This window comes from Leishmania donovani, chromosome 13 (genome assembly GCF_000227135.1).
Source record: "Leishmania donovani BPK282A1 complete genome, chromosome 13".
Taxonomy (NCBI): domain Eukaryota; phylum Euglenozoa; class Kinetoplastea; order Trypanosomatida; family Trypanosomatidae; genus Leishmania; species Leishmania donovani.
This window is the reverse complement of record NC_018240.1, coordinates 148,516-176,269: the sequence shown is the minus strand read 5'-3', so window position 1 is coordinate 176,269 and position 27,754 is coordinate 148,516. Positions and strand designations below refer to the sequence as shown.

The 27,754-nt window shown below is 61.0% G+C and overlaps 8 protein-coding genes across 8 annotated transcripts; all 8 read right to left on the bottom strand.

Moving 5' to 3' along the window:
- Positions 1-952: 952 nt before the first annotated feature.
- Positions 953-1,777, bottom strand: LDBPK_130500 (actyltransferase-like protein; the record flags this gene model as incomplete). Its single annotated transcript, XM_003859213.1, has 1 exon — positions 953-1,777. One exon carries the CDS (start codon positions 1,775-1,777, stop codon positions 953-955), a length of 825 nt encoding a protein of 274 aa, XP_003859261.1.
- A 1,025-nt stretch (positions 1,778-2,802) lies between these two features.
- Positions 2,803-3,696, bottom strand: LDBPK_130490 (hypothetical protein, conserved; the record flags this gene model as incomplete). Its single annotated transcript, XM_003859212.1, has 1 exon — positions 2,803-3,696. The coding sequence occupies one exon, from the start codon at positions 3,694-3,696 to the stop codon at positions 2,803-2,805; it is 894 nt and encodes a 297-aa protein (XP_003859260.1).
- Positions 3,697-4,509: 813 nt separating this feature from the next.
- LDBPK_130480 (hypothetical protein, conserved) lies at positions 4,510-5,487 on the bottom strand (the record flags this gene model as incomplete). Its single annotated transcript, XM_003859211.1, has 1 exon — positions 4,510-5,487. One exon carries the CDS (start codon positions 5,485-5,487, stop codon positions 4,510-4,512), a length of 978 nt encoding a protein of 325 aa, XP_003859259.1.
- Positions 5,488-6,536: 1,049 nt separating this feature from the next.
- On the bottom strand, positions 6,537-11,732 carry LDBPK_130470 (hypothetical protein, conserved; the record flags this gene model as incomplete). The annotated part of the gene is made up of 1 exon (XM_003859210.1): positions 6,537-11,732. The coding sequence occupies one exon, from the start codon at positions 11,730-11,732 to the stop codon at positions 6,537-6,539; it is 5,196 nt and encodes a 1,731-aa protein (XP_003859258.1).
- Positions 11,733-14,738: 3,006 nt separating this feature from the next.
- LDBPK_130460 (40S ribosomal protein S12, putative) lies at positions 14,739-15,164 on the bottom strand (the record flags this gene model as incomplete). The annotated part of the gene is made up of 1 exon (XM_003859209.1): positions 14,739-15,164. The coding sequence occupies one exon, from the start codon at positions 15,162-15,164 to the stop codon at positions 14,739-14,741; it is 426 nt and encodes a 141-aa protein (XP_003859257.1).
- Positions 15,165-18,121: 2,957 nt separating this feature from the next.
- On the bottom strand, positions 18,122-20,125 carry LDBPK_130440 (hypothetical protein, conserved; the record flags this gene model as incomplete). The annotated part of the gene is made up of 1 exon (XM_003859208.1): positions 18,122-20,125. One exon carries the CDS (start codon positions 20,123-20,125, stop codon positions 18,122-18,124), a length of 2,004 nt encoding a protein of 667 aa, XP_003859256.1.
- An 878-nt stretch (positions 20,126-21,003) lies between these two features.
- LDBPK_130430 (hypothetical protein, conserved) lies at positions 21,004-21,600 on the bottom strand (the record flags this gene model as incomplete). The annotated part of the gene is made up of 1 exon (XM_003859207.1): positions 21,004-21,600. One exon carries the CDS (start codon positions 21,598-21,600, stop codon positions 21,004-21,006), a length of 597 nt encoding a protein of 198 aa, XP_003859255.1.
- Positions 21,601-22,428: 828 nt separating this feature from the next.
- Positions 22,429-26,136, bottom strand: LDBPK_130420 (hypothetical protein, conserved; the record flags this gene model as incomplete). The annotated part of the gene is made up of 1 exon (XM_003859206.1): positions 22,429-26,136. The coding sequence occupies one exon, from the start codon at positions 26,134-26,136 to the stop codon at positions 22,429-22,431; it is 3,708 nt and encodes a 1,235-aa protein (XP_003859254.1).
- Between the last annotated feature and the right edge of the window lie 1,618 nt (positions 26,137-27,754).

Genomic DNA, 27,754 nt, shown 5'->3' with positions numbered 1-27,754 from the left:
GCGTATGTATGCTCTCGCATGGAAAAGACGCACTCTGCTCCTGTCGGCATTTGGCCCCCGTGTGTAAAAGCGGCACGACCGCACCGCACACACACACACACACCGCCTCCAGAAGTCAGATCGACGGAGACGAATGTGCAGACTCGCTTAATGGCCTCGATGCGACTCCATCCCTCGCGCACACACACGCGCTGGCGAAGGAAGGGAAGCATACTTATCTACACGTGCGTTTATGCGTGTGTGTGTATGCCCATACACGCACACAACCAAGCAGTAACGTATAAAGCGGAGAGTCAGTCCGCTGGGCAGATGTAAACTGGAAGGAAGTCGGGAAGGTCACAGTCGGGAAGAGAGGCAGAGACACAGGTACGTGGAGGCTCACATAGACGACAGCGCACGCGCCCCACTGGTATCCGCCCCCAGCACGTGGATAGGTGCACCGCCAACGCTTTGTTCCCTTTTCTGCGTTGTGTATGTGTGTCTGTGTCACCCGCGGCTGTGGCTCGGCGAATGCCAAGTGGCAAGCGAGCAGCAGGCACCCGTGGTAACGCAAGGAGAGACACACCCACAGTGCGTGTGTGCGTTACATATGCGGTGTTCTCCCACCACCGCCCACCTATACCTTCTCCCCCCTCCCCTCGAAGCAAAAAACAAAACCAAAGCGGGAAGGGAAGAGAGAAGAGGGGAGCGGTAGAGACTGCACGCGCGTTTGAGTGCTACGCTTCAAAGCTCACCCGCCCCTCGCGCGCCTCGTTGCCTCGCACACATGCTGGCGTATGATATATACATATATACATATATACATATATACATATATACATATATACATATATACCAAGCGCCATCAGAAGCAACACAACGACAAGGAGAGGACACCAGCTAACTCATCAGCGGCGCTTCACTTCTCGGCGGCAGTGCCGTGCATTGTTGTGCGCATGTGCGGACCACCACCTCACATCGAGGCATCCACCAAGCACTTGATCATCACAACATGCGGCGTATGCAAGTCCATGCACGCACGCCCGTCCTTTGGCGTGTAGCCGGCCTTGGTATAAAAATCCTTGGAGCTCAGCTGCGCGTATGTAAGGGCCCAGCGGACGTGGAAAGCGTCCCGGGCGATCTTCTCGGCTGCTCTCATCAAAGCCCGACCGGCGTCAAAGCAGCGAGCGCTCTTGACAACGCACACGCGCTCGATCTTGGCAACCACCTCCGCAAGCTTTCCTGCCTCCGACGCCTTCGAGACCCGACGCATCCGCAGCGTGCCAACGGGGATGAGTGTCGCAGGGCGGTAGCTCGGCTTGTGCATTGACACCTGGCCAGATGGCTTGCTGCTGCTTCCAGTGCGCGGTTCGTTGTCCGGCGCGACGATGTTTTGCTCGCGGCGCTGGAACCGCAGCCCTGAGCCCTCCATCCCGATACTCTTCAGCAGCCGCGCCTGCACCATCAGCTCCCTCATCTCCTCCATAAAGAGCGTGTAGTTTAAGTACGCCACAACGTGCAGCGAGACTGGCTCGAAGTCGTCGCATTCTTCTGGCACGGCAAAGGCCGGCTCCTCGCAGAACACCTTCACCCGTGTGCGCACCGAGTCGGTGAAGACGGGCTTCACCTCGCCCACCACGGAGCGGAACACTGTGTACTTGGTGAAGAGCTCCTTCGCGTCCGGCTTATTCGCGAGTAGCTTCTGCACCTCATCCAGCTTTGCCCACAGCACCTCAGCAGCGGCGTCCCGCGTCGCGGGGCACAAGCCATCCACGCCGGCATTCGCAGTGGAGGCCATGTTCGCGGCGACTTGCCCAATATCACAAATGCATACAGATGTATATATATCGAGACATATATGTATGTGTGTGTGTGCAAACGTGTGCAGGTGAGCACTAAAGCCCTGGTGGCCAGAAAGGGGATGGAGAGTGCATGATAGGGGGCACGAGGTCGTGATGGCCGACACAATAAACACGGAAAACAGGCGGAAGGAACAGCGGGGGAGGGCAAGGGACACCAATACGGAGAGTCGAAAAGGGAAGGAGATGAAGTACTGCCAGAGACCGGGTCCGCAGCAACAGTGGCCTCCGCTGATCATGGGCGGCACGCAGACACGCCTTGGTAGGCCAGTCTGTGTACACGAAGGAGGAGGAGGAAAGGGGGCGGCAGATGCCACACGCACAAGAGCACATGTCACCATCGCAATGCTGTTCCCGCTTTCGCCAGTTGTCGTTGAAGAAAGCGAGAGGTTCGTGTCGAGCGTCATACAAGAGTCTCTGGCACACATACACATTCAACCTAACTTCGCACCGTCTCCCTCCCCTCCCCTCCCCCTTTTCACGACCTGCCCCGCTCGCACTTAGAACGACGGCAAAGAGCACGTCACCGTGGAGCGCGCGCCATCATGCGCGGAAGCGCGGACATGGAAGACACTGCAGCTGTGCGTGTTCAGCTGGTGGTATGTGGAGGTGGAGGAGGCCAGGTGATGAGGGAGAGGTGCAACGCTGCATTACATACTCACAGAGCGCAGGAAACTCCACAACAGCAGCAGCAGGACGTGCAGCCACACACACACGCGCACACGCACCTGAACATCTGCCGGAAGGCACGCCAGGGAGACAAGAGCACAAAAGGCAGCGGATTGCGCGTGCCAGTGCGTCACTAGTAGGCATGTACAAAAAAAAACGGAAGAGGAAGTGCCACGTGCGAGCGACGGCACCGCCGCTTTCCTCCTCGTACCCCACGCCTCATGTGTGTGCGTGCGTGTCTGCCCTCTCGCTCCGTCTCTGTGCAGAGCTGCTGCCGCTATCTTTGGCTCTTCGCCTAGACAGACATGCGGGCCAGCTCCTTTTTGATCAAGGTGATGCGTCGCTGCAGCTGCGCCATGCCAACCACGTCCAGCTGCACTTGCGCGTACTTCTTCTCCGCCTTGCGACGGGCGAGATGCTGAAACATGTCCTTCCAGGTAGACCCATCTCCGCTGCAGTGGTAGTAGTGGTACACCAAACTGCAGAAGATGCCCGTGTAGGCGAGGAAGTACGTGGTTGGCTCCACCAAGTTCCAGTCAAACACAAAGAAGATCCAGTTGAAGTACACGACGAGCTGCGCGGCGAAAAACGCGAAGGTGCCGTACTTGAGCAGCGGCAGATACACACCATAGACGAACTTGTCGATCCTCGCCTTGCGTGCCGTGAAGGGGGCGAGGGTGCGCTCGGCCTCGGCGAGGAGGACTTGCAGTTCGCGAACCGTGTGATCCGCAATGAGCGTGATGGGGGCCTCGCGAGCACTTCCCCGAGAAGCCGACGTCGCCAACACCGGAGAAGATGGTGAAGGCGCCGGTGGTGCGCCTACTGTCGCGGCCGCCTCCAGCGTTACCTCAGACAGGCGCAGCGCCTCCGCAATGAGCTGCTCGAACGCAGCAACGTTCGTCACGGCGTACGACGGCGTTGCCGTGAGGTGGGCAGTCCTAGTAGACCCATCACCTGCGTCCGCGCCACGGCTGCGGCTCTCGTCGTGCCCCACCTCGTCGGCGGCTGAAAGCGAAGCGTAAGATGTGTGAAGAACAACGGCCGAGGGCGTCACGGAAAATGACGAGGCTGCGCCGGATGTGGGGATGGGCTTGAGGACGTGGGTGAGAGGAGCACCGGGAGAGGTCAGTTTTGCCTTCGCTGAAGCATCAGCAGCCGTGGTGCTGTGGCACCGCAGGGCGGAAGGCATCCTCGGCAGTCGGAATAGGAGGTGACGCCGTGTGCAGCGCGTGGCTGCGCGGCCGCACATGAGGCACATCATTGCGCTGAAGCCACAAAAAAAAAGGGGGAGGCAGTCGCGCACGAGCCGCGGTTCGTGGCGTGCACGATATATTCGACTGTGACTGTCTCTGCGTACACACACGTGTGTGTGTGTGTGTGATGAAAGCGACTTGGCGGTGGGGGACAAAGTGCGAGCGAAGAGGGGACAGAGTCGCATCGTGTCGGTGAGCATCACAGCCCTCGGCAGTCAGGAAAAGGCGTGCGCCCCGGCGACGAGGTCGGCGCAGCCTCTCCTGATGCTGTTCGCCTGCGTCGGTGTGTCTGTCTGGAAGAAGGATACTGGATGCCTCTTGCCCCTCTTTCCAGTGGGCCCATGGCCTCGCCATTCGCACGAAGAAGAAACACCCAAGAAAAAAATAAAAAACAGAGAGAGACTCGATCACGCGCAGTGAGAGGAGCAACGACGGAGGATATTTGGTCCCCTCCCATACTCCTCCAACGCACAGCCACACGCCCCTTACACAAACTGCTCGGCTGGCGCTGCTCCTGTCGGTGCTCACAGTTCGACGTCCTGCTGTTGCTATCATTTTTTCTTTTCGCCTTCTCGAATGATCATGGTCTCGTCCTAGGCACGCGCACATCGCGTACAGAAGACCAGTCACAAGTGGGGCAAAAAGGCCACCGCTGTGGTCGCCTCAGCGGCCGCCGTTCTGGCAAGCGTGTGAAGACAAAAAAGGGCATCGCTGCACAGACACACGCACGGCACACACGCACACACATGTCACAGGTGAGCGAACACTTCATCCAGCCGCGTCGCGGACGCCAGACCGGCAATCGTCACACCAAGGCCAAGTCCCATCTGCGCGCGAAACAGAGCACCGCCGCTGTTCCACGTGAGCAGCATGCCAAAAACGCCGTAGGCGCCGCAGCGGCCAGCCGAGCGCATCCAGCGGTCATCTTCCGGCGAGGTGCGCAGCGTCCCTATCCGACTCACGACAGCGTCCACCTGCGGCTTCGTAAAATACGCTCTCGAAAACGACAAAACCCCGGAAGGCGAGGGGCACGGCGTACTGGCACCGCCAGAAGGTTGGCTGAGCCTCTCGTCCGTTGAAGTGGGGACTGCCGCACCGATCGCGACAGGAGCCTCGTAGCCGCGGTACCGGGCAGGATCGTGCACGACGGAGTGCAGCTGCGTCCAGAGATACCCCTGCGGCACTAGCAGAGTCTCCCACGCAATGCTGTCCTCTCCGAGTCCCATGCGCGCGAGCTCTGCCTGCACCGGGTCTTCGCACAGCCGCAGCCAGGCCAGTGCCTTGGAGGCAAACGACTGTTCCGCTTTCAGCCGTTGCTTCGCCGCGCGGTGGCGTTGACTGTACTGCTCTGCAGCCATCACAGCAGCCGCCTTTTCCCGCGCCGCGGTGGCCTCCAGAGCCGCCGGTGTAAGACCTTGCACGCACTCGGCAGCGCCGTAAAGAACGCCGCCGATGATTCCGAGTGGCGTGCTGTAGCCGGCGCTTGGGTAGAAGTAGTGGTGTAACTTGGTTAGCGAGCGGTCGGCGAAGGAGAGGCGGGGGCGGTGGTAAAGGTAAAAGTACACCGCGGATGCCGCGTAGCCAAGTGGTACCGTGTAGCGCATACCGGTGACCGCGCTGTACTCGCACAGGGCGAGGCCAGGGTATTCAGTGGCGCGGATGCATGTCGCGTATCCCGGGTAGTCGCGGAGGTCAATGGCTAACGAGATGAAGTTCAACAAGTCCATGGTGGCCATGGCGGGTGACACGATATAGCCCGTTTATCGACAGCACGCACGCATGCACACACCAGCGATCGCGGGGCCAGGCGGGCACTGGCCACCACGCAGCTGCGGCTGCGTATGGAGATCGAGGGAGGGGGGAGGGGGGCCGCGCGAAGCGCGGCCAATCGCGAGAGTGTGTCGTGAAAAGAGCAGAGAGAGTTGCAAAGCGTGGAAAGAGAAGGCAGGCGGGGGGGTAGAGACGAGCGTGAGGAGAGGCTGGAGAAAGTACGCTTGATGATGGGCACGCCCAAATCAAGGCGCAGGCAGCGGGCTGGTGTGCAGGCTTGTTTGAGCGAACGCGCACGACGCGCAAGACGCGCAAGACGCGCAGGAACACGCGTACGTGTGTGCATCGCTTCGCTAGCATCAGGCATGCTTGTATGCGCACGAAAGAACGCACACTTGGCAGCGGGGGGGAGGGGGAGGGGAAGGGGGGCTTTTCGCCGGGTCTCGTGTCTTTGTGCCGCGTTCAGAGATGCGCTGTTCCTTTGACGTGGTAGGCGGTGGACGCTTGGAGGGGGATAGGCAGGGACGGCGCGTCCCTCTACAGGGAAGTAGGGACTCACGCTGTGCGTGTGTAGGTGGGGAAGGTCGGCCTTGAGCGTCGGTGGACGAAACAGGAGAGGCTCCTGCCGGAAGCACACACGCACGCGCACACGCGAGCATACGATACACACCCTTATACAGATACACGCCTACGTGCCGGAACTTAAAACACGCACACGAAGAGAGAAGGCACAAATCATTACCTTGTACAGGAGAAGCAAGACACGCACACGCAGAGCGAGAGATGACGACGACGACAATGACGATAATATCCAACCGCGCACACGCACACACAGACATAGATCCAGGAGAGAGAGAAAGAAGCAACTGAGCCGCACACAGTCATTACGGCGCATACGCACGCACACACACGCACATCCGCGGCGTGAAAGCCCTTCTCAGCACCCTCGTCGCTGATGATTCTTTGCCTTCCAACCACCTCCTCCCCGCTTTTGTCCCCGTCTTTTTCAACTCTGCAGGAAGGCCCTCTCCTGTTCCGTCGGCACACGGGCGTCCGGATCGGCGGCGGCTGTCGAGGCGAAGGACGCGATCACCTGCGCCACAGCCTCGTCCCGGCTCTCCTCCAGCGCCATCAAGGCACGTGCGCGGATGGCGTGGGTGTACGCGAGGAGGAGTCGCACACGGTGCAGCAGCTGCTTTGTCTGCGCCACAGTGTCGCACAGCAAGCGAGAGCAATCGGCAGCGCTGCACGGCGTCACCGCCGCTGTAGAGGCGGCTATGTCGTTGTCGCCCTCAGAGGTGAAGAGGGTTGGCAGCCCGGCGGATGAAAGTGATGAGGAGGCCGCATTGGCCGACCCTGACAACACGTTCGCCCCGCCTGTCGACGCAACGGCGCGGTCGGTGGACGTGGTGGCAAAGCCAGAGAAACGCCATTGCATGTACAGCAACAGCAGCTTGCCTTTGGAGCTGAGAGACGCCGCGATGTGGGCGAGGGAGTCTGAAGTGGTGGAGGCGGCGATGGAGGCAGACTCGCGTGCATATGGCGTGGCCTTGCTGGGAGCACTCACACCGATTCCGCCACCGCGCGCCGCGCCTGAACGGTTGTGTACCGCGCCGCCAGCCCTATTCGATGGCGTCGTAGCGGCGGCGGTGGCGGAGAGGGCGGACGGTCCCCAGAGCCAGGCGTGGTAGAGTCGTGCTGCGTGGTGCACGGCTGTTAGGTCGGCTTGGAGGTTCATCAGAAACATCGCCCAGTGTGTCATGGCCACACCAACCGCTGACGGAGCCCGCGTGGCGGCCGCTTCATCGCTGCTGGGGGTGACGCCTGCCTTGTGCTTCCCTGCCGCACGCGCCGTCCTGGCATCCACCTTGGGGGTGTCACTGCCGCCACCGTGGCCGCCACTAACGAGCAGATGAGCCTCGGCGTCTGACAAAAACGCGAAGAGCAGCCGCAGCGCCGTCAACGACCAGCGCAGTGCGCCCGGCAGACGGTGCAGTCGGAAGTCGCTGTTAGCAAAGGCCGCGACGCCGCTCGTGCCTTCCTCGTCCTGGCTCCGGTACTCTTGTTGGCGCAACCCTTCACGAACGCGCGACGTATTAGAAAGCTCGAGTGTGGCCGACTTGCTCATGTGACCGACCTTCGCGAGCACCATCGACTGCTCCTGCGTAGACTCGTAGCCAAGCACCTCCAGTGGGCCCTGCCCCCGCACCCCGGCCGAAGCGCCGTCGCCGTACCTGCCAACAGCCGTCGCGCGCGGTGACATGAGAGCGTTGTGTACGCAGCCGGCAATGAAGATGTTGTCCATTCCCTCCGCGTGCGTCAGCTCGTGCAGAACGGTCTGCACACACTCCGCCCAGCATACAGCTTGCAGAACGCGCGCCGTCATGAGCCGCGTGAGCAGTGCAGGCGTTGATCCGGCCGCACTCGAGTCGGTCGTGCTGCCTGCGATAGGGGCACGTAGCAGCAGCACACCCTCCACGACCTTGACGTTGTCAGCTGTCACGTCGGCAGCGGGGCCAGTAGGTGTTGCGTGCTGCTCCGTGGTGTGATGGCTGGCACCTGCATCACGCGGCTGTGACCGGATGCTCTGCAGACGCGCCCAAAGCGAAGCCACCTCCGCATCGCGCTCCGTCAGGTTGCGCAGCTCCACCTCCGCCATGGAGCACACGCCCGGTAGAGAGGTGAGGGGGTGGTCAAGCAGCGTGTCATCGACGGCGGCGGAGTTGCCTTGCACGCCTCGCGTGGCCACCACCTCCTCTGCTGAGAGAGGCGCCTCCAGCGGCAGCACCATAGATGGAGAGGACGGCGACAGGGACACATCCTGGATGCGCGACGGTCGCGTGTGCGCCGGAGCCGTGTCGGCACTGCCATCCGGGTCGTCAACGCTGCCGGTCCCTGCCAGGCCTGCCATCGAGTGGACCATTTCAAGGGTGATCCCCAGTGCGTCGCGGTCGCCGCTGCGACCGCGGCGACTCTGCGCGAGGCGCACCACCTCGTCCATCGCCTTCACGAGAACGTCGGTAGATCGGCGCACACACTTCGGTTTGTGGTACTGTCCGTGGCTGAGCTTGGCGAACAAAGCCGCGGCACTCCTGTGCTGCGGTGAAGGCTGGTAAGGCTGGTGCGCCTGGAATGGCTGGCGGCGCTGTAGCGGAAAGCTCGGTGGTGACTTCTCCGACTCAACCGTCACGCTGCCTGTAGACTCGGCGTCCATCACCGAGGCGAGCGCTTGCTGTCCCAGCGCCGCTACGTGGGCTTGGAGACGCACAAAGGCGGCGGAGAGGGCTGTGTTGCGCTCGGCTAGACGCTCCGCCTGGAGCTGCAGCGCGTTCAACTGCTGCGCATGCAGCGTCCGCTCCCGCCGCAATGTGGAGGCGAGCTGCAGCGCCCATGGTGGAACCGCGGCATCCCCTGCCCCTGGGCCAGAAGCGGAAACGCCGCTCTGCCGGGGAGAGTAAACATAAGGCAAACTGTCCCCCTCCACAAGATGCTCGCCAGGGTGGTGGTGCCCGCTTCCGGCGGCCACTCGCAGCGCCGCCGCGTCGCCGCCGACCACTCCGCTGCCAAGCGCGTCACCTCGCCAGCCTTTCGCGCTGCTGCCGGGCGCAAGAGGCGACGTGGCCACGGCCGATGACGACATCCGCAGCTCTCGTGGCGACGACGCCGCTGGAAGACTCAGCGCCACTGCCCCGCTCTCGTTGCCGCCGCCGCCGGCCTCTCTGCTGTGCAGCAGCTCTTGCTGCTTTGCCAGCGCTGCGGTGTACAGCTGCTGCAGCTGCTCGATGGACGTGGCAATCGTCTTTCCTTCGGCGGTGGCGTAGTCGCGATCGATGCGGTCTGCCACAGCACTCGGCAGCACGGGAAGGTTCGTGATCGAGCCCTGCTCCAAGAGCCACTGCTGTCGCCCGCGCAACACCCGGCTGAAGTCAGCTAGAGTTGACTCGGCGGAGCGCTGCTGAACAAGAGACTGCCGCACCTCATCCGTGGTCTTGACAAGGTGCTTCAGAGCGTTCTTGATGTCCTGGGCATCCGGCGCGATCGCCTCCACCAGCGAGGATCGATCCGCCTCCACCGCCAACTTGCGGTCGGTGCGGTAGTCCGGCGACGTCTTCACCACAGCCCCTCGGTGCAGCGTGGCTCTGTCTACCGTGGCAACGGTGGCCGCGCTGTACGTGACGTTGCTTACCGCTGGTGGCGTCGTCGTAGCTGTTATGGCGTTGCTACCACCGCTCTGATCTGGAGCCTGCGTAGTAGGCTGCGCAGGGGGTGAGGGAGTGCCGACAGTCGTCGGCATCGCTGCCCCCCGAGGCACCCACTCGGTCCGTTGCGGGGGTGCGCCGCCAGACGCGGTTGCGTGCATCAACGCGACTGTGCCGTCGTACACGAAAACAGCCATCATGCAGCCCTTCTTCGGGTCGTCCTGCGCCGCCACCGCGAAGCGGGTGCGGGGGACAATGTGAAGGCCGAGGGGGAGGGCACCGGCAAACTTGCTGTACGCCAACACGGAGGGCTCTTTGGGGTTCGTCACGTCCAGCACCATCAGCCGCCCCTCACCGCTTGGCGACTCCTGACCAGCAATGATAGCGTTGTTGCCTTTAAAGAGGATGGCGCTGAAGGTGTACGGGAGCGTGCGCTCCACATCGAGGGTGCTCGTGTTCATGAGGGCGCTGCCGCGGGCGAGGCCCACCCACACGAAGCCGGAGTTGCGGTGGTACTCGATGACCGAGGCGTCCAGCTTCATGCGGATGCGGTTCTCCTGCCCTTTGGGGACGTTCACGTTCTCTCCGCTCGGCTCGAACACACGCACGCAGGCGTCGCCGGCCACCGCGAACACCTTGTCCGTCGACTCAGCGTACGTCGCGTCGCTCAGAATGGCGGCGATGTTGCGCCGCTTCAGCACCGCCCGCCGCTGCGGATCCCAGACGTGCACGCCCTTCTCTCGCCCAGCCGTCCAAACCTTGTTGCACGCCTCCCAGTACCAGATCTTGTTGACCGTCTGGTTGTGCGCGTTGTGGATGAGTTGGTACTCCAAGTTCGACATGTTCACCACGGCCACGTGGCCGCGGCTCAGGCCGCACCACAAGTAGTTGGAGAAGCTCACCCCTTGCTTGTCGTGGCCCAGCGGGCTGCCGCTGGTCATCACGTCGTCGCCGTAGCCGTCATCGTCGCTGTTCCCGTGATTTCCCACGTCATCCTCGCCACCAAGGCCACTGGCGAGACTGCGACCCAGAAAAACGCCGTTACTGCCAGCGCGCTGCTTCCCAGACTTGCGGACGCCAGAGCTGCTGCGACCGCCTTTCTTCCGCTTCCCCGCCTTTGCGGCCTTCGGCGTCGTGCCCGCCGCTCGAGGTGACGTCGAGGCGGACTTAAAGGTGGTCGCCTGCTCCTCAGCGATCCGCACTACCGCCATGCAGTGCACCTGATCAATGTCTTTCACGGACTTCGAGTGCGTCAGCTCGCGTCCGCTGAGGCGCAACGCGGCGAGCGGATCGTCGCCGACGGCGGTCCACACTACTGGTTCGACCGGGTCCACGGCCATTGCCCTGATGTTGCTCGGCACCGTTGCTCGGTAGACCACTCCAGGGACGGCCTCGTTGGAGTTCATGCGCGAGTACTGCGGGGTTGCGCCGCCGCCTAGCACATCTGCGTTGCCGCCGCCTATGCTGGTGTTGGCGCCTGCCCCGTTGCTCCGGCGTGCGGCACTCATGCCGCTGTTCGTATACGCACTAGGGCCCACAGACGAACGCTGCGGTGGCGTAGGCAAAGGCGGCGGCGGCGGACTGCTGCCTGGAACGCCGCCACCCACGGCGCTCGCATGCATGGGAGAGGACGAAGTGGCTGCTGCTGCTCCGCCCGACAGCAGCGCCAACGACGGGGACAAAGAGAGGCCGCCTCGCACTCGGTCGCCGCCTGCGCTGTTGGATACTGCGCCTCTCCCGTTGGTGTGCGCTGCAGTGCCGGAGGGTGATGCACCGGCTGTAGTGGATGCATACGGCGTCGGTGACCCCACCTGCGCGACGATCGCCGCGCGAGGTTTGGATGTCGTCTTCTTTGTGAGCGATGCCGACACAGCAGCGGCGGCGGCGGCGGCCCCTGGCGATGGCCCACCAGCGTTCGCGTTCGACGCCGCGGTAGTGCTGCCATGGTCCACAAAAGTGTTGTCGTCGTCCTCCAGCATATCCTGTGAGGGGCTGATGTACATCAAAGACGGGGCAACTTCGCCCGATGATGTCCCATCGTTGCCTGCCTCGGCGAAAGCAGCGGTGTTTGGGTGGCGTTGACCGCTGCCACTTGGCAGCCCCGCTGAACTGCTCCGCTGCTCACCTGTCAACGTCTGGTTTACATTCGCCTTTGTGCGCACCTGCTCCTCTTGCGAGGGTAGGTAGGGGTAAGAGGGACCAAGCGCCCATCCGCCTCCGCTCTTGCCGTCGATGAGGCGCAGACCTGGCACCTGCTGCGTGTCGCCAGCGTGAACCGATGAGCCCGTGGGTGGGACACTACCCGAGCTGTACTCCGCCGCCGTGGAGGTGACGTCGCTGTCCGAGTCTGGTGCCTGCCGTCTTCGTTCGAGGCTGTACATTGTATGCCTGTTTCTCTCTTGGTTTCTATGGGTGTCTGTGCGCCGCGTTCACGCGCGTCACGCACACACACTCGCGATCCGCTTCCGTTGGCGAGTATATGTGCGTGTGTGCGTGTGTTGAGGGAAGGAGGGAAGAACCAAGGGAGAGAACGAAGGACAGAGAGGCAACAACTGAAAAAGGGGGAGGGGGAAGGGGAGGGCAGAAGGGATAGGACACGTACGCGCGATACACGCTCACTCAGAGAGAGAGGAAGGGGCCAGCAACAAAGCAAAACGAGGGAAGGCAGACAAGCGGAAGATATAAAACGGAGGGGGAGGGGGAGAGAGAGAGAACAAAAAAGATATGGTTCAAAACACGGTACCGAAGGCTCTGTCGAGCACGCACACACGCACACATACGCACGCACGCAAAAGCAGACACACCACCGACACTACACGGGCAAAATAATAGTAATGATGGTAAAAACAACAACAAAACAAAACGCGCAAACACGTACAGCAGCAATAAAAAAAAAAAGTTGTGTCGCGTTTCTGGTGTCTGTGCCGCTGGAATATCGGGGTGTGTGTGTGTGTGTGTGGGGGGGGGGGAAGGAGGTGTCTGTACGTGGTGGGTCTCTGTCCTTACCCTTTCTCTTATTTTCCGCTTTTCGGGCTGGCTAAAATCACCACCTGCATGCGCGAATACATGTATATATGCGTGTCTGTGCACACACATACAGAGAGACGTGCGCACACTACGCCACACGCCGCGTGCTGCGGGTATGGAGAGGGAAGTAGGGCGGCAGAGATGAGTGTGTGTGTTTGAGGAGGGGGAGAGGAGGAGAATGGGCGGTGGGGTAGAGATGGAAATCGTTTCCGGTCTTGCTGCTCTGCCTCACCACCAGCTGGTAGCACAAGAACACCAGAGCAGCGAACGAAAAAGCAAGCCAAGCAATGAAGACGGAGCCGGCGGGCAAAACAAAAATAAGCGATGGAGCCGATGCACGCAGAGGCAACGCGTTTATGTGCAAACGCTCGCACTAAGGGCAGAGAAAGGTCGGGAAGGCACAGCCACAGGCACGGGCGCGCGCGAGGTGGGGAGGGGGAGAGAGGTCGTGGAGCAAACGAGAGGAGCCGCCTCACGTCACGTCACTCACGCGCGTGTATGTGGTAATCTTGAAAAGTTTCCTACCTCCTACCCGTTCACGAAAATGCTGGCGAGGTGTACGATGTGCAGTGGAGCCGTAGCCTTACAACGGAAAAGATCCGCACAAAGGCAGACAGACGAACGCGGCTTTCGTATTTGGCATTAATAAGCAAGGCAGGGCGTCCATCAAGGAAGTCAGGAAGACAAGCAACGGGAGATGGTGAGGAGAGTGAGTGTGCGGAGGGCACGTCCAAGGGAGATGGAGAGAGCGCACGGACGGCAACGAGTCACGCTTGTCATACTCACGCACGCCCACATCAGCGTGCCACGGAGAACAGGCGGAAAGGAAAAACGACGAGCGTTTCTCCCACGCGCGAGGGAGGGGGGAGAGGATAAGGGGTGTCGTTGCGCCTCCCCCGCAGAAGCCAAGCACAGCAACAACAGTAGAAGCAGTCGACATCCACAGAAACACGCAGCATGTCGTGTGCCACGTGCGTGGCGGTAGCACATGCTCCTGTGTCGGTCTGCGCGTAGCGTGTTCAAGGGCGAACATGGGGGGAGGAGGGGATGCGGAGGGCAAGGAGTGCCGTGTGCGTATCTCCCCGAGCCCACGCGCATCCTCCTCCATCCCCCATCCATCCACTCATGCCTCCATGCTACTGGCCTAGCTTTTTCTGATGTTGCTACCCCCTCCCCCAGCGGGCGCACACTTTCTTTTGGTGCGGCGGCGGCTCTTTGGTTTGTTTGCGTGGGTCATCGGAAAAGAAATTCGAAAACTTTTACTGAAAAGAAGAAATGAAGTTAGTGATTTCGTATATATACAGAAAAGCACCCTCCTCCCACGGCATCGGCGTCATCCTCTTCCTCGTCTCCTCTCTTTGCCCTGCCCTGCCAGCTGCCTTCCTCACCACCACCACCACCTCATCATTCTCATCCTCGTCATCTCTCGCTTTCGCTCGCCACCAAGCCGTACACGCGCGCACGCATGTCCGTGTGTGTCCGAGTACGAGAGAGCAAAGAGAAGAACATGAGAGAGCGAGAGCGAGCAGCGCGAGAAGACAAGAGGACGAAAGAGTAGCTGAAGCGTGGGAGAAGCTGCTCCTCGTCGCACGCATACACGCACACACGCACACACGCACACACTGCGTAGCGTGACCAGTAGCCATCAAAAAGGGTGCGCAGGCATACACGGCAAAGCAACACGCACGAACCACACGAGACCCTTCCTCTGCATGCGTGTGTGCCTGCGCGTTCCTTGCAGCCACCGTCTGCGCATCTCCTCGCACTTCTTTCGTTGCTTTAGAAAAAGAGCGCTTAAACAGGAGTTGATGCCCGTCCCCTCGGAACTTGCCCTGCGCCCCTCCCCCTTCTCTTCCGCATACGCGCACACATGCTCGCTCGCTCGCTCGCACAAGCACAGCCGAAACGTTGCTCACTCAGTAAGAGAACGGATGGAAAGGGAGGGGGGCGAAGAGCGGGGGCGCGAAGGGAGGAAGCTGCTTTTAGTGCAGCTGAGACAGCAAGTAGTCCAGAGCCTTAGTGCGCTCACCGAAGTCGCGAATGGCGACAGAGGAGCACTTGAGAGTCTTGGTCACCTCACCGGCCACATCGCGGCGCACGAGGCCGGCCCACTGGGCGAGCTTCTCGCGCTCCTCGACGTTGATCAGATCGATGTTGCCCTGCTTGGCGAGCGCGGTGACAAGCTTCTTGTACTCCTCATCCTCGCAGTCATCAGCGAGAATGCACATGTGCGCCGTCTTGCAGTCCAGGGTGCGGGCCACCTCAGAGAGGCCGCGGACGAGGCCATTGGCCTCGAGCGCCTTCTGGATCACAATACGGACGGCATCCTCCAGGCTTTCCGGCGCGACATCAACCACGACGTTCTCCTCTACCGCAGGGACTTCAACACGGACGGTTTCCTCAGCCATTGTGGTAATAGTTTGTTCTTTTCCGAAAGAGAAGAAAGACTAGAGAGCGTGCGGGTGCGCAGATAACGAAATCTGCACATGTTAAGACGTGCATGTGAGTGAGTTGACGCGTTTTGGTGTTTTTTTTTGATGCGTGTGTGTGTGTGTGTGTGTGGCGAGAGTAGACATGCACCCAGCAGAGGGAAAAGAGAACAAGAGGACGTCGCGGTGGGGAGAGGAGCGAGGCAGCCAGTAGTATTAGCGGCGGAGACGGATCGAAGAAGAGCACGCGCTTTGGGATTAGCGGCCAAGAGAACAGAGAGGGTTACACAGCTGCGCACCCGCGTGCGTCGGTGCTGGTGTGTGTGGTGGGGGGGGGGGGCTCGAAGTGAAATGCAGGCCCGTGCGGAGGAAGTAGAAGGGGGCGACAGGGCAGAGAGGCAGAGCGGGAGGGGAAGGAAGAGGAGCGCATGCCGCACACACGCATGCACATTTGTGTCCGCCAATCCGGCCGCCCCTCCTTCTCCTCACCGTCCTTCGCCTTCACTCTCACAGTCCCCCCCCCCTCATGCTCTCTCTCCCACGATAACCATCATCATTGTCCTGCCCTTCACCCCTCACATCCCTCTTCTCCCCTTCCGTCTCCCTCGCACAGGAGGAGGGAGAGTGGCGAGAACACACGAGGGTCCTCAGAAGGCAAGAGACGATGGAGCGTGCCTGCTCCTCGCTACCCCCGTACCCCGCTTTCCTCCATGCACAACACAGCACCCACACAGTAAACGCACATGCATGCGCAGACACACACACGCCTTTCGCTGCTCCTCCTCGCCCACGTCGTCCGCCCCAGATCACCTCCCGTGCACTCTGCATCCTCTACCATCACCCGTGTATCTGCACACGCACACACGGAAGAAAGAGGATGACGAGGGGGTCGGAGGCGGTCGCGTAGCCGCAGCAGAGAGCGGGTAGCGAGAGAGAGGGAGGGGGGCAGAGGAGATGCGGTGTCCTCTCCTGAGTCGTTTTTGTTTTCCGAAGATTCTTGTTTGGTCAATGCGTGAACGAAGGAGCGAAAAAAAAAATACAAACAAGCGAAAAGAGAAGAGAAACGTCACAGGGGAGAGACATCACCGAGAGAGGCACGCACCTCCCACTGAAGGGACGCGAGCGCGTGTAGGCTGGCGCGCACGCCGTCGCACAGCCTCGCCCACCATCGCGAATTACCGCCATACTCCTTAGACGTGGCGGAAGGCCTTGCGTTTGTACGAGCGGCCCGTGCGGCGGCCGCGCTTCGTCTCCTTGCCGCGGTTGGTCGCGTAAGGCTTCGAGTGGCTGCCGGGCACGCCAGAGGCGCCGAAGTGGCGCACCGACTCGCGGCCAGACTTGCGACCACGCAGCAGGTACGTGTTCTTGCCAGTGGGAGCAATCATGGCGAGCTGGTCGAAGGTCAGGCACTCACCGCCGGCGGCGACGATGCTCTGGCGCGCGCTCTTGGAGAAGCGCAGGGCGCAGACGCGCATCGCGGGGATGCGGGCCATGCGCACATCATCCAGGACGTCACCGACCACGACGGCGATCGGGGCTGCCTTGCTCTTCGCGGTGAAGACAGCCTTGCGCTTCATGACGACGGCGATGCGGCTCAGCGATATCGGAGCGCGGTTGCTGCGGCTCTTGATCAGGCGCTGGTACACGACCTTGTTGAAGCCAGAGCTTGTGCGCTTCGCGAGGAACTTGTACAGCTTGATCAGCAGCTTGATGTAGGGGTTCGTCGAGTACGTGTGATGGCGAATCACACGACTCTTCTTGGAGATACCAGTCAGATCGACGCCCATTGTTTCTCTCTTTCCATTTTGGAGGGAGGGGTTTAAGTGTGTATGTGTGTTCGTATGGAGTGGGGGAGAGAGTGCGAGGCGATGGAAAGAAAAGGGTGGGCGGTGGATATGCACATGCGAAGAGGAAGACATCATCAACAGAGGAGCAGAAACGGCATACGTGCTCCAGGTGGTGGTAGTGGTGGTGGTGGCCAGCGCACGCCGCCAATGGAGAAAGGGAAGTCGCGATGGAGGATCGCGGCGCACGCGCTTCTGAGTCGGTGCCCTGCTCTTTCCTGTGCGCACGTACGCATGGAAAGACTCCACAGAGCAAAGCACGACGTGATGCAGCATATCGCTGTACATCACGCGGCCCGTTTTACGTATATACATGTGTGTGTGTGTGTGCATGCCTCTGAGTGTGATGACGGAGCAAGCAAGCGCATTCGCCAAAGCCGCCGCATAATCATCCTCTTCGACACGCCGTCTCCCACTTCCACGGGCCTGCCTTAGCTGTCCTACACGTGATGTGTGCGTGCATCTCTGCGCATGGTGTATGTATGCGCACACTCTAGTTTATGCCCATTAGTCCGGAGTGAAACTCGGCATTAGAATCAACTACACGATACCCGCGTTAAACGCCGTCGTCTGCGCACCGGCGTACGTCCCCGTGTATGTGTGCATGCGTGTTTATGTCAAGTCGTTCGCCGGATGAGCGAGAGGGGGAACTGGAAAGGTGGAGAAAACGTCTCACCTCCTTTCTCGCGCTTCGCCCCAGCACGGCATCCGCTCCTCGCAGAGACGCATAGCCACGCATACTTCAACGCAGTGCGTGGGCCAACAATCAGAGAAAGGCGGTGAGAGGTGACCCATGGAGAAGTAGAAATCAACGAGTCGTGTCCACAGAGGGTGTGTGGAAGCAACTGACGGAGGTGCGGGAAAAAAGGGAAGGGAAGGGGGCAGCAGCAGCAGCCCAAGTCAGCGGAAAAAAGAGCGAAGAGGGGCACGAGAAGGGAAACGGCGGCAGTATGCCTCGCCACCCATACAGCTGTGCGCACACGCGCCTGGGCAGGCCTGGAAAATGACCCCACCCCACCCACCCACCCCTCGTTTCACTCCCTTTCCACAGCCCCTTGTCGTCCCAGCCCCCCTCTCCGAGTCAGAGTGCGCTTACTCCTGGAAGTCGTCATCCTCTGCAAACGCCTTTTGATTGATAGCCATGTCTGCATACGGCTGCCCCACCGACGCGTACGCACGGACCCACGAGAGAGTCTCAATGTGCCCACTTCGCACCTTGCCAAAGTCGGCGGCACGACGACGGCGGCGCTTGAGGAACGTAAGCGCCGGTGACGCAGCTGCGTCGGCAGCGTGCTGCGCCTCAGCACGGATGCTCTCCTCCGTCTTCACCGTGTCCTCGAACGCTGGCGCCGCTGCTTGCCCCTGCTCAGGAGAGCCACTCTCGGCGCCGGCCGATGCCGCACCGGCGACTCGCGCGGACTCTTTCTCATTCGCCCAAGACGACGCAGGGGCGGCACCGGTGTTGGGCGCCTGCTGCTTCTGTTGGTGCTGGGACTGGCCCCTCGTCGTGCGGGCAAGGGACATCACAAACGCACCCACCGACGCGTCAGCGCTAGGGCCGCTGGCGACCACCCAGTAGCCGTGGCCCAGCTCACCCTTGAGCTGGTCGAAGCCCCACCCCGCAAAGCCGCACAAGACGACAATGTCCTCCTCCGCCGAAGCCTCCTCCGCATCCAGCTTCGCCATGAGGACGTCGAGGTCGCCGTCCAGCCACAGGTTTGACCCGAGAGGCAGCGCGTGCGGGACCCCGGGCACTCGGTGGAGAAGGAAGATGCTGTCGTCGAAAGAGCTGCCGGACATGACCGGGCCACCAATCATCAGTGTGTGTTGCGCCAGATGTCGGCGGAAGATTGGATGCACGCGGCCCAGTCGAACCGTTGCCTCGATGGTCATCTCCAGCCCTTCCTCGTTGCGAAGGGGCTTGTTGAGCACAAGCGCTGCGGACTCGTGCGTGACGTGGCGCACCATGAGCAGCACCGTGCGTCGGAAGAAGCCGCGTGCGGTGGGGTGAGAAAGAAGCAGCTGCACCTCCTTGGGCTCCTTCGCCATCTCCGCCTGAGCAGGGAGGATGTCGCTCAGCTCCTCGCCGGACGGCACCCTGCTCTCCTCGGGCGCGCTTCTGCGCTCGGCCCTTTCACTCCCCTCCGCCTTGTCGCCGCCCTCGCCCGTGAAATCGGCTCCCCCTTCCACGTCAGGAGCGCCGTCGAAAGCGTTTTCCGCAGACGTGGGTGCCGCCTCAGGAGCCATTGCTGCCCTTGAGGCTGCGGCCGCTGCTGTAGCCGCGATCATCACCGGTGGACCGTCGTTGTCGCGCGACGCAGAGGAACACTTCCTCGCGCGGCGCGTCTGGCGGTCTAGCGAGACTCGCTGATCTGAGCTGAGGCCGTGAATGAGAGAGTTGTGCAGCGGCATCACATCCAGTGTTCGCTGCAGCGGCGCCACATCAGCAGCCTCCGCAGAGGAGGTCGAGGACGAGCCGGCGGTCATCGTTACCAGCTTCGTCTTTCCGGCGTTATCCAGGTCGCACACGTACTGCAGCTCCTTCACCGCTGCAAAGGCATTGGTGATGTTGCTTATAGAGAACGGCGTGGCCTCATAGATTTGCCGGAGCGCCACGGTTAGAGTACTGTAGGGTAGCACGCATAATGGCACGGTGGTGCCGCGTGCGCCTCCCAGCGATGCGGTGGAAGAGCCAGACGCAGCAGCGGCCTCAGCACCGGCGGCCTCTTCTGCTGCTGAGGTGGTGGCAGGTGCACCTTCGTCGCTGGCGGCGGCGCCATCGGCATTTCCCTTCGCCGCCGTGAACATGGACGCACACTGCTCTTTGTACGCCTCCACCGCCCGCGTCGTCTCCTGTGGCAGCGGCGGGATGTATTGCGGACTCCCGTTATTCAGCCGCCGAATCAACGCATCCAGGAAGGTGCGTGACTCGGCCCACTTCATCTCGCTAATGTTGAACGGCTGCCATTCCATCATGCGATGGTCGTACACCTGTAACGGGCAGCACATGAGCTGTGTCCGCATCGCCACGCTGGCGTCGACGCGGCGGCACATCTTGTACAGCTTGCGGTACGTAGTAAGAACAACCTTCTCCATTATGTCAGAGTCTGTGTGTATGCGGCTACGTACGCGAAAGTGTGGTGAATGAAGGTGCGGGTGGGTGGGTCCCCCGAGAGCCACCTCCCTCCTTGTACCGAAGCGCGACTGCTCTGTGCAGCTGGCGGTTCACGGAACGAAACTAAAAAAAAAAAGAAAAACGAAAGCAACAACAGAATAGAGAGAGACAAGGAGGAGGACGCCCTGCGAGCAGCGTAAAGCACGTCCTGCAACCTACTTCCTCAGAAAACAACCCTAGCCACACCTAACCACCACCACCCACCAACATTACGTGCACGGGGCCACACGCACGCACACACGCACGCACATATGTGTGCACGCATGGAGAGAGAAGAAGAAGAAGAGAGAGTGTGTGAGAATGATCGACAAAGTATGTGGGACGCATCTGAGCACCCCCTAATCTACGCTCAGGTCAGCCGACACGGGGGGACGGGGTGCCGAAACCATAACACGCCGGCGCAGGCGTTCCGTCTTGGTGATGGTGGTGGCGGAAGGAGCACATGACATGCTCGGGGTACAGCCTTGCCGCCACAACGCCACACACACGAAAAAAAAAAACAGATGAGGAGGCAGCGAATGGATGGCCAATCGGTGCGCATGACTATCCGTTTCGATATAGGTATATATAGGTATATATAGGTGTGTAAGCGAATGACACGCGCTCTTGCTCTGGCCCCAGGGAGGCGCAGATGGAAAAGCACGCGCCTCTGTGCCTGAAGGCGCGCACACATGACCGACAAGGAGGGCACACGCAGCTACGCAGACATTCAGAATCGATGTAAGACAACAACAAGAGCCACACACACAAGTCCGCAAATGTCTCTCCCCAGCAGCCCCCTGTCCCGGCTGCTGCTGTTCTACTCCATCAATTCTGCGGCGGGTGACCCTTCCTTTGCAGTCGCGTCCAGCTTGCGACGTCGCTTCACGACGGCGTTCAGCGGGTTGCCTTGCCGCTCATCCCGCATCTTCGCCGCGTTGTCGATGTAGCGTTGCTCGTTCCAGACATCCTCGAGCACCCCCCACAGGCGCCACGTCGCCGCAACCCCCATGGGAACAACGGGTAGGACAAGCCGATTCTGATAGATGCCGAGGTAGAGCGCGATCGCCGTGCAAATGGAGCTAATGCCTGTCAGTCCGTATACGCCGGACTGGTAGAGGGAAGCACTCCACGACGCGCTGCCGTGCTCCTTCAGCAGGCGCGAGGTGCTCGCCCGCACCAGTGCCGGCGAGGTCGCATCAGCGCCAGAGGCTACGGGAATCAGCTGCACGTCCTCGCCTCTCTCTGCGATGCGGCGGCGCAGATCAAGATAGCGCTTCTCGCGATAGAAGTCCGTTAGCACACTGCACTTGGCGGCCTTGTAGATTTCCTCGTACGAAATACTTCGTCCAGTTGACTTGTTGTTCAGGACGGGGGCCGGGCTGGCGCTCGTGTTAGCGGCCGCTGGCGTCTGCATCTTGTGCCTAAGGGGAGGAGGGGGGATGTGTGTGTGTGTGTGTAAAACCGCTTGTTGCACGCGTGGAATGCTCCCCTGCCCGGCAGCCGATGGGCCTGTAGCAAGAAGGGTGGGGGAGTGTTAGGGGGCCACCTGAACAGAGAGAGGGTGGTATAGGCAACACTGCTGGTGTCCAAAAGAAGTGCACGCGCACAGGGCTGTGCGCGTGCGCCTCCCCCACGCTCTTCCTGTGGCTGACCCTTCTTCGGGGGCAGGAAAGGCGAACGAGCCCGCGAAAACGCGGAGAAAAGCGAAAGAGAAGGAAGCGAGATCGAAAGTCTGTGTTTTCCCCTTCGCTACCGCCACCCACCCTCGCCCTCACGTACTCGCGCAAACTGTGCCGAGCCGTTGAGCCGTGCAGGTTTGTGTGTGTATACACGTGCGCGTGTACACGTGAGAAAGAAAGGAGGCCAGCAAGGAGAGGGATGAGGGCGTGTAGGTCAGCAGAGGTCAACCCCGCACAAGTCCACGCACATTCGACCGTGACGGAGCGACGGGGGGGGGGGGTGGAGGAAGGGAGAGTGAGCACACACAGTGTGTTTGGCGAGCAACCGCGACGGCTGTGTTACAAAATGGTCAGCTGCTCTCAAACAGAGCTGCGCTTGACGGGCTTCACCTGGTTTGGCGCGCCTTCTATTCGCAGCGAAAGAGGAAGATGCGCAGCTGATACAGCCCACACACACGCACGCACAGGCAGGCAAGGCAAGGAAGGCAGGTATGCTGCAGCCTTACAAGCGGTTGTCTTTTAGTGGCTGTGTGGATGTGCGTGTCGCTGCCACTTGTCGTGCCCTACGAGGTGATAGAAGAGGCCGGGGAGTCGGTGAAGGACAGCAAGGCAAGAAAGTCGCTCCAGTCGTCCAGGCTCCCGGTCGCTGTGAAGTTGAAGGTGGCGGACGTACCTGCCGCGGCCCGGTTGGGAACGTCAACACTGCTGCTTCGGTACTCCTCCAGCGTGGACCATGTCGGCTGTGAGACGGTCGGTTCACGTAGAGTGTGAAGGGCCTGCAGAGACTGCTGCCGCTGTGGCTGTGCTGGAAGCACAGCCGGTGATGTAATCGTCGCGCAGGTGCGAGCGGGCGGGGTTGTGTCCGAGTCCGCTGCCCACGTACTCGACACAGGCGGAAGCGATGCATCGCGAGACCATGATCCTCCGCGCTGCTTCTCGTCTGCAGCGGCTCTCCGCGATCCGGAGTTGCGAGGATCCAAGTCACGGGAGTAAGCATCGCCCTCAGCTTCGACGGTCATGTCCGCGGAGCGACGATACACCCTTGTCGTGTCCACCTGCTGCGCGCCTTGCGAGGAGGTCAACACTTTCGCAGCAGCCTCATTACACATGCCGTGATGCGCCGTAGGCACGCTGTCAGACTGTGGGCGTCCTTGTTGTGACCCTCGGGCGGCAGGCGACACGTCACTACTCTCGCCAGTGCCGGCATGCAAAAGTCGCTGCTCTGCTCTCAGCGGTGCAGAGGACCACGGATGTGTGTCTGTAGCATAACTGGGTTCAGCAGTGTTGGGGGTACAACACATCTTCTGGGGTGTCACCGGCGCTTCCTCTCCGCGTTTCACTTGAAACACCCCTGACGCCGGAGAAGACGACGAAGACGATGAAGACACTTCCGCGGAGCTCTTCTTGACCGTGGTGGCTGCGTTGTTAGAGGCATGCACGGCAGTAAAGGTATTGTTGCTGCTCGACACCTTGGGAATGGCGTTGATGTCAACGGTTCCCAGCGGGTGTGCGCGCGCCAGATGGGTCGTCACCACCTCTTGCAGTGGCGGGGAAAGCAAGCTGCACAGAAGATGCTGCGGTGGCTCGTGGCGCAGACTGGACGTCAGTTCTGCGATGCGGCGAGACCTCCGCGCCATTACACGGCGGTCCCGATCGGCCACTCGCTGCTCAGCCGCCACCGTGATGAGCCCCTTCTCCACCTCCACCTCCATCTCCTGGGTGATACGCTGCTGGGTCGCTTGCGTCTGCGCCGCTGACCACAGCTCAGCACACCTGTCCTGCAGCGTCGCCTGCGCGTCGCGTACCTCCTCCAGCCTGGAGAGAGACGCAGCGGTGCACTGCCGCCGCGATGCAAGCAGAGAGCGTCGCTTGTCATCGCGGGCACGCAGCTTGTCCTGCAGGACATCAAGCAAGGCAGCGGACACGACATCCTGTGGTGCGGCGTAGGTTTCCGACACATACTGGGCGTCCGCGGTGCCAGGAGTACTGCTGGACACGGGAAGAATCAGCGAGCACGCCGCAGCAAGGTTCTGACGGTGCGCCGCCTCCCACGACTTCGCCAAGGCGTCGATGCGGGCCTGGTGTGCGTGCTGTGCACAGCGCGTCTGCTGTAGTCGCTCCACAGCCTCCGTGCATAGAGACGTCAAGCCACGCCGCAGCTCGTCGCACTGCTGGCGCAGGAGGGACGCACCCTGCTGGCGCGCTGCCTCCTGCGCCATGGTGCTGCGTAAAACGCGCGTAAGCTCTTCGGCATGCATGCGAGCTGCACTACACGCGGCGGCCACCCCTGACGCACCGCCGCGTAGACGCTCCACCAAGCGCGTCTTCAACGCCAGAACCTCCTCCCGGAGGGGTTGTGCGTGCTGGCTGCTGGTCGCGCTGGCGGCATCACGGATTGCCTGAAAGGCGTTTCGGTTGGCCGCCTCGCCTGAGCGGCGCAATCGCTGCAGCTGCTCCGTCAGCGATTCTTCCTCGGCGTGGTGACGCTGACGGCGTGCGTTGGCCTCCGCAAGCAGGCGGCCCTCCAGCTCCCGGTGCTGCGCGTCCGCCATCGCCATGTCGCCCTCCACAATGGTGTTCGCCTTTTTCTGCAGAAGCGCGCGCGCCTCCTCGGCTGCCTGCGTGTGGCGCTGCGTGGAGAGTGTGATCCTGGCCGTCACATCTCTCAGCAGCTGTTGCAGCCGCTCTGCGGCGTGGCCGCGCAGCTGCGCAGCCATCCGACGCACATCCGCCTGCAGCGCTGCAATGTTGTCCTGCTTGACGACCGCCCGCTCCTTGTAAAAGGCCATGTACCGCTGCATCATATCCACCATATAGCGGCTGAAGACTTGCTTGTGCTGCACCGCATCCTGCATCCACGCTTGCTCTCGCCCTCGCCGGACCGAGTGGGCCGCATCAAGCGTGCTGGTGTGCACGTAGTCGACAAGGTTATCGCGCGTGTGGCGCAGGCGCTTGTCGCAGTAGCCGCGCAGTACCATCACTGCCCGCTGCAAGGCGCTCCCTAGTTCTGTAGAGGACGGCTCAGCTGACGAGGCGCCGGCAGCGCCGGCTGTAGGGCTGGGTGAGTCTGCGTTGCCTGTCGGCGGCACTGCAACGTTGGAGTTGGTAGAGAAAAGGGCAAGACGCACACCAGCTTCACTGTAAGGTTGCATCTCGAGCACGAGCGCGGCTCGCTCTCGCAATTCGCGCACCGTCTGCTCGGTGGCCGACCTCATGTCACATATGTGTTGCAACTGCTTTTCCAAACGCGCCCCATCGAGGCTGCGCACCTCCGCGGCCTGTGCCTCCATTTCCTTCGCATACCGACTCGCGAGGGCTTCGAGCCGCTCCACCGTGTACCGCTTCAGCTCTGCGCGCCTCGACGCCAACTCCTGCTCTTTCTCCTCGAGCTCGGTCGTCTTCACCAGCACACTCGTCTCTAGCGCCAACAGCTCCGTTTCCTCCCTCACTTGGCGGTCGCCAACACTCTCCTCCAGCCGCCCCTGCTCCACGTCCAGGGCATCGAGGGTGGCGTAGAGATCGCGAATCTCTTTCTTCTTGCGTTCCTCTATGCCTGCGGCATCGGCGGCGTCGGCGGCGGCACCACCCGTGTTAGTGGGCAATCTCGCCGCTGCAGCAGGCGCACCCCTTGGCGGCAGCGAATGCACCGGACCGCCAGCAGAGGAAGCACCGGTAGAGGCAAAGTCCAGAAAGGATGGCGACTGCTCCTGGACCACGTCAGTCATGAGGAAGGGCGGAATGGATGACGACAAGGAAAGAGCCTGCCCTGCTGGCCGGGGTGGTGGTGGTGCACTGAATGGGCTTGGCGTGACTGTTGCAGATGCCGCTGGTGGCGGTGACGAGTCCATCTCCTCCAGCCACGATAGCGCCGAGGCAGCCGGTGCCTCGGCGCCGCTGGGAGAAGCAGCTTGAATGGCGGAGCTGGCGGAGGTTCCACCCGCCGCAGGAGGCCCTAGAGAAGCGCCGGTAGCGTTGGGCTCTACACGAGCCCGTCGCCCGGCTACTGGGGCGGAAGTCGGAGAGGGTCCCCACACCGACGTCGCCCCGCTAGAGAGAAACGCCGATTTGAGGGGCGTCGCACCGAGTCCGACAGAGCTGTCGGCGCTCATACCGGACGAGAGCACAGGTGAAGCTGCGCTGGGGCTTCCTCTCGGGCCCCCAGCAAGTCCGCCGGAGACCGATAGCGAGGATGGCGAGGAGGGCCGCCCTAGACTGGCTACGGCGCTGCGAACCCGACTGAGGTCATTCGCAAACGGATCCTCGAAGTTCATGACGACGGCGGTGGCATCCAGGTGCTCCTCTACCTTGCCAGGTGCGGAAAACTGTGGTCGAGCAGCCTGTAGCGTGTGCGTGTGTTTATTGTTGTTTTGAAGTGATACAGCGGAGGAGCGAAGCAGAAGGAAGAGAGCGGCCAAGAGGGAAAACCATCCGTGACGGCGTCTCTGCCCACTCGAAGGTGCGCAACGGTGGCCTTGTATCGAGGGACTGTAGGAATGTGCGTCTGTGCCTCTATGGAGTTGATGTATGAATATATGAGAATACTTGCGTAGCCTATCCCATGCGTGATAGGGCAAAACGCACTTGGGTTATATATATATATATATATAATCTCGCGCCAGAGAAACTCCGGTGCTGCAGCGTCCGAGGAGAGGAAGTTTTGCAGGAGAGAAGCCGGGCATGGGCGATGATATTGGCTTTCTACACCACGTGTCACACGCGTGCCATGCAATGGTATGCGTGGAAGCCAAGCTGGATAAGTCCTCTGCCATCTCTGTTCCGCGAAACGGAAATCGACGCGGGTGAATGCGAGGGCGGAAGTTACGCGCGCGCAACACGTTCATGTCTGTCCACAGATAAGAAGCTGCGTTCAGCACACACATCATATGTGTCTGCTTAGCCTGTGCATGGCTGCTTACGACATGGGCGTGTGTGGGAAGCCGCTCTCTCTCACACCCTCTTCGGCCTATCGAGTCTCGCCTGGTCCGGCCTTAGGAGAGAGGGAGGAGAGCCCCTGACCAAGAGGGAACGGAAAACACGTGCACTACCGGAACATGGATGTATGCGTGTGAGTCTCGGGGAAGCAAGCACCCCTCACGTGCGTGCATCTCATGAGCAATAAACATCGCGACCCTTAATGCCGCTGCTGCAGATGCGAAAACGCAAGCAGGCCAGTGGGCCCCCACGTGCGTAGGTGCCCGTTCGTCGAGGAAGGCTGACACTGACGAGCCTGCCCCTTCACTTTCTGCAACGAAAAGAGGAAAAGACGATAGCATCCGGAATCTATAGAAATCGATAACTATATTATATTCATATCTACATATAGCGGTGATAATGCAGATGATGCGTTGTGTTCCCCTCGACTATCAACCATCACCTGAGAGGCTCAACTGCTCCCCGACGCCGACACAAGGGAAGGACGAGAGGGGTGGGGAGGAAGAGAGTTGACGGCGCGCACTCATCGATATGAACGAGTTTAATACCGTCATTGATGCACGTGTGCCTGTGTGTGTGCGTGTGTGTGTGTGTGTGAACGCTTTTCGAGTCCAGCTTCGTTTTCTGTTTTCCATTGTGCGTGTGTGTGGAGAACGTGTGCGCCTATGCTGGTGTAGAGGCGCCTCTCTGAAAAAAAAACAAAAAACAAGGAGCTGCAGAAGTCTGTGGGTCTGGCCATGTGTGTGCGTCGGTGCTCTGGCTGGCGTTGGGCTCGACGCAGTAGGATAAATCACAAAGAGGGAGCTCGAGCAGAGACGAGAGACGGTGTACAAGAGGGCGGAGTATCGCCATCGATTAGCCGAGCCGTCCATGCAGTCCAACAAACACGTCGCACCTGCGAAGTACGAGGAACGGAGGAACAGAAGCGAGGGGGGAGGGGGGGGGTAACAGAAATGC